This window comes from Pseudochaenichthys georgianus, chromosome 12 (assembly GCF_902827115.2).
Source record: "Pseudochaenichthys georgianus chromosome 12, fPseGeo1.2, whole genome shotgun sequence".
Lineage (NCBI taxonomy): Eukaryota > Metazoa > Chordata > Actinopteri > Perciformes > Channichthyidae > Pseudochaenichthys > Pseudochaenichthys georgianus.
The window spans coordinates 15,907,410-15,921,706 of record NC_047514.1 but is presented as its reverse complement, the minus strand read 5'-3'; the positions used below and the strand labels follow the sequence as shown (position 1 = coordinate 15,921,706).

The window sequence follows — 14,297 nt, the reverse complement described above, 5'->3', positions numbered from 1 at the left end:
GAACACAATGCACTTCAGACAGTGTCATGTAGATATGAGGTAATGTAGGAGCAGACATTAACATACAATATATGCAGCTGCTAATAATATATACATGTATGCCTTTACTATGTGAAGCTTTGCCAATATTTATTTCATTACACCAATGAATTACAGTTTGTATTAGAAAGGCAATGCAACATAACTTACCCTAAAGATATCATATAACATAGAAACACAATCTGTGCGCTGTGACTCTCACATCAGCATTTTCAAACAAATAGTTCTGGCATTTGTAAAAAGATATAACTCAACAAAAGTAGTAGTTCTTGATTCAAATAGGTATTCCATTGCTGGTCCATTTCTCCGAGTGCATATCGGGGCATGTAGGTAAACACATTCTAATTACAGAGCCAGGGCGGGGGTTTATATTCCGAGATTAAAGATTCACATTTCCGAGGAAAAACTCACAAGAGAAACTTGATTATTCTATTTGTTAAATGTCACAAGCCAATATGCTGTGTTTTCTGGATAGGCCCAATTCAAGGCAATGTTTCTTCAGAGTCTTTATGTTGATAATAATATGTAAAACCATTTTATACAGCCTGTACTTATTTTTTCATCCAATGACATCATGTATATAAGGTAAACGCTTTGATCATAACAAAATAAAGCACATTTATTCAAATCAAAAAGACTGAACTGAGTTCCTCAGCTAACAACTATGTAACACTTTGATACTAACCAATTAACAACCTCAGGCTAACCAACATTCAAAATGCATTTGAGACATTTTTTTCATATTACAATCTGGGTAAACCTTAGGTCTCTAAATAATTGCTTCTAAAATATTCTAACAAACTAAATCATTTTTCTGTCATATTTAGAGCAGGTAGTTAAGTGTTATTCTCTTAATTCTCTTCCTCTGTGTCCTTCTGTAACTTGTGGTGTGTGTGTGTGTGTGTGTGTGTGTGTGTGTTTATTTGTTTGTGTCTGTGTGTGCCTCATGTCCATCTTCATCTGTGAGTGCTTCTCAGGTTGGGGTTCAGTTAAGGGACATTGTTGTGCATGTCAAAGAAATGGAGCTGTCCCACATGACAAGATGAGATTGATTTTAAGAAGGAAGAACATAAATAGATTCAGAGAAATAAAAATATAAAGTGTAGGAGTGTACAGTAGTTTGGTCAGACTCTGGAAAAAGATTGCAGGTGCATGCCAACATAGTGAACACACATTCAAACCGCCACCACTTGTATCCCAAACAAATGAGGGGGAAGGGATTTGGTGTGATAGTGTGGCTCAATATACCCAAAGCTTGTTGTCTAATTGCACTGACAGTACTTTAGGTGGTAAACAAAGATTTTGGAAAGCCCACACTACAGACATTTATAATGAGAAGCTGGAAGAAAAGAAAACTAATGATACGAATTACCCTAACATTTTGTGACTTTCCAACCACTAGCTCACTTACTGTCTTAATCTGGACGACGTGTGATGTAGAGTCTAGCACAATTCAAATGAGCTCAGCTGTGTCCTAGACACTACAATTCAATGTCAAGTAAGAAACTTCACATGATAATGTCCAGCTTCATTCCCTAAAGACAAACTTGTGGCATAGTGACATTTTTCAATAAGGATATGCAGTGTGTTTAATGGCAACCCTGCATTTCAAGTCTCACGCCATACAAAGTTAAAATCAGAATTGTATCAGGAATATTATTACATGGAAATATCAATTCATTATTTGAATAAGGACATGGTGTCTAATGTCATTATGTCTTGGCTTTATTCCACTCTAGACGGAGCTTAGATGTCACTTTTCCTAGTGTTGAAGCCTATTTAATATTAATGTCATTTAATATTATTCTGCTTTCAGATCTTGAGGCCTGTTTACCAAGACAACCAGGGAACATTAGGTAAGACATGTTATTACTCGTACATCATTTTATTAAAGGCCACAGTGAACAGTGTCTTGGCGGAAAGCCTTTGTTTCAGTTGGCTTTGGTGCCTCTTTTTGTTGGCTGTAGCCCAGAATGTTAATCTACTTTTTTACTTAACTTTACAGGGTATTGTTATTTTAATTAATGTGATTACATTGACTTTAGGCTTGCCCCCCTGAAACAGCCTTAAATTACACTTTAAACTCAAATAAAACTTTAGACTTTTTCAATTTGAATCCAGTTTTCCCAATTGACTACAACAAACCTTTTACTGCTATTTTATGTAAATGTTTGCCATTTCATTTTCATTTCAAACCTTTATTTAACCAGATTGGTCCCATTGAGATCATAGATCTCTTTTTCAAGGCAGACCTGCAATGTTTAGATTTTTTCTGAAAACTGGCCAATATAACAGCTTAACATATAAATGATGCATAAACTGTCTTGTCCAAAAGGATTTAGCACTATAAGGTAAACACAAGTCGAGCAGAGGATTCTACTTTGGGGACTGAACACACTCGTGTTTTTTTTAGCCACTCCTTTTCTGTCTTTTTCTGGTAAGGATAAAGTATAACCGCAGTTTGTCTCTCTACCTTTTGTTGCTCTTCATTTTTGTGATTTTTATTTTATTAACAAACAAGATATCATTTATTTAGTGAGCTGCTGTGGTGTTGGTACTGTATGTAGATTTTGTTACCGTTCCACAGAGCCTGACTATGTTTATTTGTTGTTTCCAGTTATGGCTAAACTTCTCATAGCTCCATCCTTGTATAGGCATGCTGATATTCGAGTGGTATCCTCTCATCTAACCCTCTTAATAATAGATCATTACTGACACTCCACAGGTAGCACCAGTAATGATACTGGACAGTATGTAATCTTTGTCTTCACCCTCACTTGCTCACGTTCTTCATTTTCCACAGCCGGCAGGTTATACCCACAGCAGGGCTCTGGTCCACAGCCCCAGAGCAGTGCTGGTGGAGGTCCTAGTAGTAGTAGTAGTGGAGGAGGAGGGGGTTTCTCCAGCCGAACTGGCTTCCTACGTAGGTCTAACAACTCTAAGACAACAAAGACAGCATCCTCCTCCACCAACGCCGGTGCACCCAACTATCAGCAGCAGAATGCTAACTTTGCCAATTACCAGAACTGCACCATCGTCCGCTCACACACTCCACATGCCAACTACGGATATGTCAAAGTGGCTCCCAAGATCCTCATCTTCCCCATCTTTGTTCAGGTAAGCCAATGATTGGAAAAGCCAGCCAACTGTTTAAAGGTTTGATGTTAAGCTGAGCTAACTGGGTCCTGGTTGTAAATGCTTATTTGAAAGTCAGGCATAAGGTCAAAAGGATTGAGCTTATCTCCCAAAATCATACTAGTTTGGTAGAGTCAAAGGTCTGGCCGCTTTTAAACTGTGGCCGTACCGTACTGTAGCGGCTACAGTATATGATATTCATCTAAAACCATAGGTACCCATGATGCTCTAAAAAACAGTCAGACAAAACTCTGCAGAACATTTGGGTCAAATAAAATACTTTTGAGGTTTGGAGTTAAATACATTCACCTTTTTGCTTCTGCATTTTGTTTTGCAAGTCATGAGGGTGCTAAAGTATTTGAAATACAGTGTTGTTTTTGTGGAGTTTGTTTTTTGAGAATACAGCACTGTGGTTATTTTTCAAATAACCACAGTGCTGGTAATTAATATTAATATTGTATACATTACAAGGCAATGAGACTCTGTATTTATTCAGATGACAGTCCTTTTTATATTTCTCATATACATTCTGTATGATCTGTCCACCTTGTATATCTAAATATAGCTGTGTACAGAAACACTTTTCGTTACATATATTCTTCATACTATGGTAATCGGAATAATCTAGTTTCCTGAGGAGGAATAGTCCAAGTTAGGAAGCCAAGGCAAGTCATGAGTCATATGCTACCATGTCTTCATATACACAGGCAGTATTCCCATGCTACAGTGAATATCTTTTTGAAAATGTGAGATAAGTTAGAGCAATGCATTTTGCACCTCCTGCAGTATCTACAAATTGGCTTCTTGAGTTCTTTAAGTCTATTCCCCGTTTTGAAATGCAGTGACTGTGGTGGTACTTCCTGTTAACTCATATAGAAACGTGCAACTCTGACCCTATACTTCTCACAGTATGCAAATGTGACACATGCATATTGAATTAGCCCACCCTGTACTTGAGAGGAAGTCACCTCCTCCTGTGCTACAGTTAATCTTTAGTGTCATTCTCAGACCACATGTCGCCGCACAGTTGTTTCAGTTGTGTTTCTCACAGCAGTAAGACGACTTACTGTTCAGAAGATCATTTGGATTTTGAGTGCCAAAATGGAATTGGTATTACAACCTCAGGTTTTACTTTTTAAATCTAGAAAAAAACTATATTCTAAGATTTGTATCTTAGCACAATGCTTAACATATATCAATGATTTTGATGATTAGGCAATGGTTATCATATAAGTAACATGTGCTTGTGGTCATTGATAACTATCTCATCAGACATATCAATAATTATGAATAAACCTACTATGTTCAAAAACCTTGTTCCTTAATCTGACTGTAACATCTGTGTCATTGATCTTTTTCCAGCCCCTTGACCTGTGCAGCAGAGCGCTCATCTTATCTGAAGAGATGATACTCCATGAGAGCAAGCACCACTCGCTCAAGGTGAGAGGCAACAGTGTGTGTATGATGTTTACATATGTGTATATCCTTGCTTGTGATGTGAGAATATACATTCATTTCAATACAATATAAACATTTTTCTGAGCTGGTTCTCCGTGTAGAAAGCGCAGTTTTTCTTTAGCTCCTTCTTCAGTTTGCTTCTGCTCAGGAATTTCACTCGTTGACCACGGAACATCCAAACTGTAAGCAGGATATGATCTAAAACTCATTTTAAGAAATGACCCTGAAAGGTACAGGATTGGATTTTGTTGATATGTGGAAAGAAAATGTTATTTCTGCAATCCTCTTCCGAAGCGTTTCATAATTTGATTGATCCGGAAAGATTGAGGCTCTTTCCTCTCCAGCCTTTTAAGGTTGCAGGAGACAGAATGACGAGTGGCAAACATTTTGCTGGTTTGTCACAACCAGTTATGTTGCTTGTTTGGCCAAAATGGAAGTGACGGTCCATTGACCCAGTGCTGATCTCAAGTCAAAGCTTGTGTGTGTTTAAGAGTTATGTATGTACTTGCAAAGAGAAAGCAAGTGAGGAGCAGTTTGTGAGAGGAGATGTCTGAACATCTCTGAAGAATGTGTAACTGCTCTGAGCTATCAGACCAATGAGTCGATGAATGAATGAATAATTGATTAAAGAGCAGAGTGTCAAAGATCTAGCCGAGGGAGAAAATCTGTTTTATGTATCAAAGGAACTCTCTCAGAATATATGAATGATTCTTTCACAGTATTTTAAGCTCACATTGCATAATCTGCATTATCAATTAAGAATGGAAAACGTTTAATACATTTGTATCAAAGGTAATTATACTTCTTGTTTTCGAAGGTTTAAAATATAGATTTGTATACTGTAACAAGTACTTAAATGTTGCTGGTGTCAGAAATAAAGAAGTAGTAGTGTTTTATGTGCTTTACCCTGTAGGGTTTAACATGTTATGCTACAAAGAAAATGTGAAGTGCTGTACAGCAGAGCCTGGTCCGCTAATATAATCTTATCTAATTGATCAAATATTACTGTATTTCAAGCTAACATTAACCACGTTATTCTAACTCTATTTACTCTTTACAAATATTTGATACGTGTTCAGCTGCATTTTCCCTAAAAAGAAAAACTTGTGACCCAGGTTAAGTTTAATGTTTTGGCAGAAGCTAAAGTAAGAAAGTTAATCACACGAGGAGTGGAGATATGTTTCTGAAATTTGAGGTATTTGGAATCAGTGTTGCAACTCATGGAATCCTTTCTGACATCCAATGCTCTAAGAAAGTATACACATTCGAAAGAGAACAGAAGGATCACTTTTTGAAAGAATTAAGCTTTTGCTACAGTTGTTAATTCCCCCTGTCAGATCCTATTTTCTGTGCAGTGACCGCTGGCATGGAAGGTAATCTGGCCTCTCGGGGGTCAGTCATAAAACAAATATTTAACAGCCAGTGTTTGTCAGGAGGGAGTTTCTCTCCACTGCGTTGTGCGTGCTGTTTTTAATGATCAGTTAGTGTTGTTCCAGCTTTAAACCTTAACCCAGGAGGCTCTCACACAGACTCTCTTGTTCACACAGACATCTACAACTTTCCTTATGATATCTGAACAAAAATAATGAGCACAGCATTGCAATAAATTGATATAATCTAAAGTGACATTTGGACAAAATGGAATTTTAGTGGATTAAATAATGGCAATACTTCAAAGTGACATTTGGACATAACAGATTTAAGTGGATTAAGTTGTGTGATTAGAGAATAAGACAGAGATTGAAAAAACATTCAACACAATTCTTTTTGAAAGTGAATATATAAATACAAAACCAATATTTATCAAAACACACTATGCACCATTATCATTCATCATTCATGCTCCCTTGACCGGGATGGCTACCTTTATTTTACATTTGTTATTCTCAATCAGAGAACAAGGTTGTGTTTTTAAAAACGTTTGCACTCTTTTGTTCATTATGTGTTTGTTGTTTGTCTGTGTATGCATTTAAAGTGTGTGTGTGTGTGTGTTTCTCTGTGTGAACATTCTCTGCTGCTTGCCTTTCACTTGTCACTTTGTCCTTGCCTCTGTACTCTTACTTACATCCTCTTACACACACACACACACACACACACACACACACACACACACACACACACACACACACACACACACACACACACACACACACACACACACACACACACACACACACACACACACACACACACACACACACACACACACACACACACACACACACACACACACACACACACACACACACACACACACACACACACACACACACACACACACACACACACACACACACACACACACACACACACACACACACACACACACACACACACACACACACACAGCCTTACCACATACTGGTTTCATCTGAAATACCCACTCTGCTATCTCACCCTTCAGAGGAAGCCCCCGAAGCCAAAGCATTGTTTTCAACCGTTGCCCATCTACATCAATTTATGTTATTTGGCATGAAAGCACATGTGTACAGAATAAGCTACTTTTTATACTCATACCTTAATGCTTAGTTCCTTCATTATTCTCAATGTCAGTGTTTTACTGGCATGCCTTGCTCACTGAGCCGCCTCAGAAGCATAAAGGCAGTCATGGGCTGCTGTGACGTGTTGCAAATGTCTCAGTCTGAAGTTTGTGTGTGTGGACTAAAAGAGTCTGTACTGTAAGTAATTAGATTAACGCTGCCATTCGGCCTCTTCTGCACACTGACAGCAATTCCTCACATAGCGATTCATCATCTTTGACGGGGATACTGGGGCTACTGTAAATAAGATTAGTGTCTTGAGTTTGATGGAAGTGTGGGAAGATACAGTATCAACAAGGCTACAAGAGCAGACATAGATTAAAGGACAACAAAAATCAAGTAATATTGAATAATGCCCTGCTATTAAACTAAATGAATTGAAAAAGTGTTATGACAGTATAGTAATTATAAAAAACTGTATAGGCTTTATTTGCAGTAATATTGATAGAAAGCCATTGATTTCTTGATTAATTGACATGACATTATAATTGATATGATAACAATTACAATTTTTCTAGAAAACCCGGCGCCATTGTACAATCTGTAAATCTAATTAGAAATTTACAGGGATACTTCAACAATAATCTTAATGATTGAATGAAGCAACAATATTTCCAGTCCAAAGAATTCAAATGTATTTATTGAAGTTTAAACAAATATATACATATGTATATATGTATATATTTATTTTCAAAAGGCTTATACATGTTTTACTAGCAGTTGTAACACTACATGAAGTTTAATCAGAGTTAATAAATAAAATAACTGATGACTAGGTCAGTATACCAAGGCACCAGTGTAACATGCAACAGGTTCCCAAAGCAAACTGTGGCTTTATGTGTTTGTTTGGCCATAATTGTGTAACTGTGAACTGCATTTCCTGTGTTGAAGAGGTGACAGTTTTGGTATGTGTTAGGTGGTGTTATTCACACCTTTGCAGATAATATGTGATAACTTCAAAGCACTAGTGAGACCTTGTCAGAGTGGTGTTTGAAACTCAGTATTTTTCTCATTTTGTCTCTTCATTCTCCTCCTCTGCTCCTGTAGGTCACAGTGTTTGTGTACAGTGACCTGATGCTGGTGACAAGAGAAGACGAGCCCGGCAGGTGTAATGTCCTCCAGAGTCCGCTGTTCCTCCGACAGCTCAGGCTCCAGGACGGTATGTACGCCCCTTTGTTGCACCCGTTACCAACATTTGTTAAAGTCTAAGATGTTAAAATTGTTAAGGTGACAAATGAATGTTACTATATCAACACCTTCCTTCAAAGTCCTGAAAGAAAATTGCAATATGTAAATATATTTCCAAACAATCTTATCTTGCAAAATGTAAATATATTTCACAATCTTATCTGTTACCTTGTTACAACACTTTAACAGTTACACACAAAAGGGACATGAAACACTTGAACCCACAAATTACACAACTAAAGATAAGCAGACAGCCCCGTGATTACAGGGATTCAGTTGAGCTTAACCAGAGGATATTTAGGGAAAGACGGCCAAGGTTCCTGATGCTTTGTCTTTTTATGTCACCACAGTGTAAACAACCATCTCCTCTAGCGCTAAGGAGAGAATGGCTTGGCTGTCAGGGCCACACAGAGCATAGAGCTGTCAAATAAATAGGGCTCCCTGTAAATATCTCTGTTTAGAGAGGTGGGCGGAGACGGGGGGCAAAGTTTAGAGTCAGTGTTGGGTCAGAGGCAGAGGAGAGGAGGAACACCAATATTTCTTCAAATTGATAAGTCCAGGTGGGAGAAACAATCTCTCCTCCAGCTGTGGGTGTCAAGAGCTGAGTGACAGTAAATAGGATTTAACAGTGGGTAGTGGTGTCGGGATTATGTGGTTGATTTAGCAGCATGATAGGTGTTAAAAGGATGTTGAGCTAGGAGCTTGTCCACTCTGTCTAGCAGAATATTGACTGTAATGGCAGTGTTCACAGTCATTGTGAGTGTAGGGGGAGACCACTGTGTGAAGTCATTGATTGGAAATGTAAGTACAGTACCCATTCAAATAAATGCTGCTTTAGGTGATTTATAGGTGTTTTATGGTATTTTATTTGAGGTCTCAGTACAACCGTCAATAGATAAAGCCCCCTAGATAGATAGATACTTTATTGATCCTAATTTGTGAAATTCTTTAATTTTACAGGTGTCATGGAAGCGTGACTACCCCTGATACCTTACAGTAAATCCATCACAGTATCCAGTGATAATATTGTTCTTCAGAAAACTATAGGTTACTTACGTAACCCCAGTCCTAAGAGAGATGTCTCACTATGGGATGCGCCTGATCGCGGAGCAAACAGAAGCATCAATCTCATTACGCCAATCCTGATTGGCTGGTGATCTTGACATCAGCGTCAGGGAATCCACCCCCTATAAGTAGCTTGCGCTACGTCGCATGCGTCATTCAAAATAAGCACCTCTTCTCGCTTCACCATAGCAAGGAGGGCCGTCTGGTGAGACATCTCACTTCATGTTACTCTGATGGCTGGGGTTACGTAAGTAACCTATCGTTCTCATTCATAACACTCTGTTCGATGTCTCACTATGGGATATTGTAGCTCCCGTATTGCCAGACGAGCTTATCTCGAAATTCACCAAACCAACCAGAACTTAACAGGTATAGCTCTGACTCAACAAGGTGCCCAGCACTGCTCGGGCCACACTAGGAACAGAGACGTCTAGCCTGTAAAAGCGGACAAAAGTGAGCGGCGAGGACCAGCTCGCCGCTGCACAAATGTCTTGGATGGAAACACCCTTGAAAAAAGCCCAGGATGTAGCCAGGCCCCGAGTCGAATGAGCACGCAGACCCGAAGGTGCCTGCAAACCCTGACTCGTAGGCCAAAGCAATTGCCTCCACATTCCAGTGGGAGAGCCGTTGCTTAGTAACGGGCTTGCCCTTCTGAGGGTTAGCCCAGGACACAAAGAGTTGGTCATTATGATGAAACTCTTTTGATCTGTCCATATAGGTGCGTAAAGCACGGACTGGACACAGCAAATCCGGCTGCTGTTCCCCGGAGGAACACAGCGGCGGAGGAAATGCCTCAATGTCAATTGGGGTACACGAACCAACCACCTTAGGTATAAAGGCAGGGTTGGGCTTCAACAACACTCTTGTTTGCCCTGGGGCAAACTGAGTGCATGAAGGATGTACAGATGGCGCATGAATGTCACTGACCCGCTTGGCGGATGCCAGGGCCAGTAACAGCACTGTCTTGAGTGACAAGTGCTTCATGTCAGCTTCTTCAAGGGGTTCAAATGGGGTCAGGTTGAGCCCATCTAAAACCACTGCCAAGTCCCATAAGGGCACCAGTGACCTGGAGACAGGGAGGAGCCTGCGAGCCCCTTTCATAAAACGGCAGACCAAAGGATGTTGGCTAGCCGTCTTACCCTCAAAATGGCATGCAGCAATAGCAGCCAGGTACACTTTGATCGTAGAGAAAGCTCTGTGTTTATCAATCAAGTCCTGTAGAAATGATAAAATCACCCCGACAGGACATTGAAAAGAGATGTGTCCTTTTTGAAGGCACCACTCCTCAAACACCCTCCACTTACAGTCATAGAGAGACCTGGTGGCGGAAGCTCTCGCACTCTGAATAGTGTTTATCACCTTCTGAGGGAGTCCCACTGTATTCAGATTGTACCACTCACGGGTCAGGCCCATAGTGCCAAGCGCTCTGGGTGTGGGTGAAAGATCGCCCCCCACGCCTGAGACAGTATGTCCCTGCGTAGTGGGAGCTGCCATGGCTGCCCGCACAGCAGCTGATATGTCTCCGCCAGCCAGTACATTGCAGGCCAGTGCGGAGCTATCAGGATAAGTGTGTGGTGTTGTTCCCTCACTCTGGCCAGAGTTGGGGGTATCAGAGCCAGGGGTGGGAACGCGTACAGAAGGCCCGGAGGCCAAACGTGCGTGAGCGCGTCCACGCCTAACGGTGCGTTTAAATCGCGCATTGAAAAGAACAGCTGACATTGAGCGTTTTCTTTTGATGCGAACAGATCTACCGCGGCTCTGCCGTAACGCACCCACAGCTGACTCACAATCTTTGGATGTAGAGTCCAGTCTGCATATAGTGGTGCACCTCTGGACAGTAGCTCTGCCCCGAGGTTCATCACTCCTGGTACGTGCGTCGCTCTCAGAGAGAGGAGACGTCTGCTGTTCCATAAGATCAGTTTGCGTGCCAGCATGTGTAACTGGAGAAAACGCAAACCCCCTTGGCGGTTTATATATGATATTGTGGTCGTGTTGTCTGTCCTCACGAGGACATGATGTCCTCTGAGAAAAGGCAGAAAGCGTTTCAGGGTGAGGAACACCGCTAAAAGCTCCAGGTAATTTATGTGCGCCCGCTGGAGATCTCTGCTCCAGAGACCCCTCACCGGACGACCTTCGTAAATACCTCCCCAACCTGTCAGACATGCGTCCGTGGTGACCACCTTCCGTGAAAGGACAGCACCCATAGGCACGTCCCGTACTAGAAAAGTCGGGTGCAGCCAGTGGCGCAGTGCCATAACGCATTTCACAGTAACCATTACTCTTAGGTTTAGTTTTAGAGCGGCTACCCAGCACTGAAACTCCCTCATGTGTAAGCGTCCCAGTCGTACGACCAGGATGGCTGACGCCATGAGCCCCAGCAATCGCAGGCATGATCTGAAGAGAACATGTTTGCGCAGCTGGAAATGAGCGAGACAAGCTCTGAAAGCTTTCACTCTTTCCGCTGACAGTCGGGCTGTAAAGGGCACCGAGTTCAGGTGTAAACCCAGGAAGAGTGCAGTCTGTGCTGGGCACAGCATGCTCTTCTCTGTGTTTATTATGAAACCCAGGTTGAGCAGGTGCTTTACGAGGACATTTGTCTGCGTAATAGCCTCCTGCTCCGACTGTGCGAGAAGCAGCCAGTCGTCTAGGTAGGTCGCCAGGCGAATACCCTGTTGTTTTAACGGGGCTATCGCGGCTTCCGTACGTCGTACAAACACTCTTGGACTGAGAGACAGACCGAAGGGAAGTACTCTGTATTCGTAACAGATCCCCTGAAAAGCGAACCTCAGATATTTCCTGTGTGGGTAATATACTGGGAGGTGGAAATACGCATCTTTCAGGTCGACCGATGTAAACCAGTCGTTTTGTCGCACGAGACGCAGCAGAGATGTGTGAGTGAGCATTCTGAATTTGTATCCTTTTAGATATTTGTTGAGAGCCCTCAAATCTAGTATTGGCCGAATCCCGTTCCCTCCCCGTTTGGGAACGAGGAAATACTTGGAATAAAAGCCGCTCTGACTCTGCTCGGCGGGTACTATAGATATAGCCCTCTTTTCTAGAAGTGAGAGGATCTCTCTTTCTAGAATATGGGCTGACTCTCCTCGGGCTTGTGAATACAGAATGCCCGAGAAGCGAGGGGGGGTGACAGCGAATTGGAGTCTGTAGCCCCGTGTTACTGTCTTGAAAACCCAAGCAGATGTTGTGAGCATCTTCCACTGCATGCTCCTTAGAGCCAGCGGAGATGTCACGTCTCTTACCCTCTGAGTCTCTATTTGTTGTGTTATGGTGCCCTCTAGTGTCTGAACACGGTGGTACCCCATTTCGACAATCCCCACCGACACTGCGCATGCGCGTGACGGTGGTGTCTTCACAACCCCAGCCGGCACTGCGCATGCGCGTGACGGTGGTGCCTTCACAGACCCGTCTATTATCCGCCTTTTGAGAGAGGCCGTAGCTGCTCTCAGAAGGAGAACAGTTGACGGACTGTTTATTGTTTTTATTGTTTTTCTTTTCATTTTTTTGAGCTGCGCCCTTGGCCTGAAGCCTGGATGCGTCAGCGGAAAATGGTTTATGTGAGAAACAACAACAATATTGTGACATGTGTTTTTGCGGACTTGAGGATGGCGTTGAGGCATTTCTCGAGGCAGCGGGAACACATCTAGAGCTGGGGAACCGTGGACTTCCAGCTCTGTCACAGAGGGGAGAAGGAGGGGCTGTCAGGCCGCCCGCTTCTTCTTCCTCGACTGCTGGCCGAAATTCTGGGTTGGCTGCGCCTGGGCTGCAGCCGGAACCGGAGATGTTCTAGGCCAACTCGCCCTCGTCTCCTGCCTGGGCTGGGGACTCGGGGCGGGCTGCGACCACTTTAATATCAAATCGGTCGGTGACGCAGAGATCAGGGAACAGACGTGACAGCGGCACAGCAACACCGAACATGGAGCAGTCTGCTTTATCCACCAACACAACACCACCAGTCCAGAACCAACAGCAGAAGGAGGACCCGCTCTGTATCACTCTGTGTCGCTGCGGCTCAGAGACACAGACAGGGATTTATGTTTTTCAAAAATAATCGCGTAACAATCATGTCAGGTTTTTGGTGGATTTAATTAAGTCTTGGATTGCAGAGTATGAAAGTCCTCTAGCAATTTTCAGACGATATATACGTGTGTAAAGTTTGTGAAGGCAGGAGGAAAAAAGCTTCCGCGATCACCGTCTCCTCTCCGTTCCTCCAAACCCCGCCCCCTCCCTGAAAATAATGAGTGACAGGCTGATAGAGACCCGATAGAAACTTTATTATTCACTTAATCACTCAGATATAATGAAGCTAATTTAATCTCATACATTTATGGGATTTATGTAACAGTAAGACAGAGAATGTAAGTGTGCACCCACATGCAGTATTTTTGTTTTTATATGCTGTTGTAAATACTCCTGTTGTCTGCTGTGTTCAGACTCAAGTCCTGTGTGTGATGCCACATTCAGGACATTCAGTGTCCTTTCTTAACATAAGACCGTGGCTAGAAGCTGCAGCTAGACTACAGAAGCATTAGCTTTTTGTTTTTGAGGATGGAACAACTTCACACACGGAGGCTAGACCTATACAATTCATTTATTTTGGTTTATAAATTAATGTCAAGACATTTATGTTATTGATTTCTGAAGCACTTTCTAAATAATAAAAAGAGAGTTCATATGTATTTACTGCATGTATGCATTGATGAAAAATAAGCCATGTGCAGTAATATAGAAAATTGAGGATGCAAAGCATTGGTATGAATCGTGATGCACCGTGATGCACCAGGATATCGAACCGAATCGAATCGTTGACAGGATAATCGTAATCTAATCGAATCGTGAGACCAGTGAAGATGCACA

General features: G+C 41.9%; 1 protein-coding gene across 1 annotated transcript in view; it reads left to right on the top strand.

The window, feature by feature from the left end:
* The window catches only part of rgs3a (regulator of G protein signaling 3a), a 167,589-nt gene that overhangs the window by 62,042 nt on the left and 91,250 nt on the right, over window positions 1-14,297 (top strand). The window contains 4 exon segments of the mRNA XM_034095308.1: window positions 1,856-1,895; window positions 2,843-3,156; window positions 4,537-4,614; window positions 8,220-8,331. Coding sequence (XP_033951199.1) covers window positions 1,856-1,895; window positions 2,843-3,156; window positions 4,537-4,614; window positions 8,220-8,331 — 544 coding nt within the window.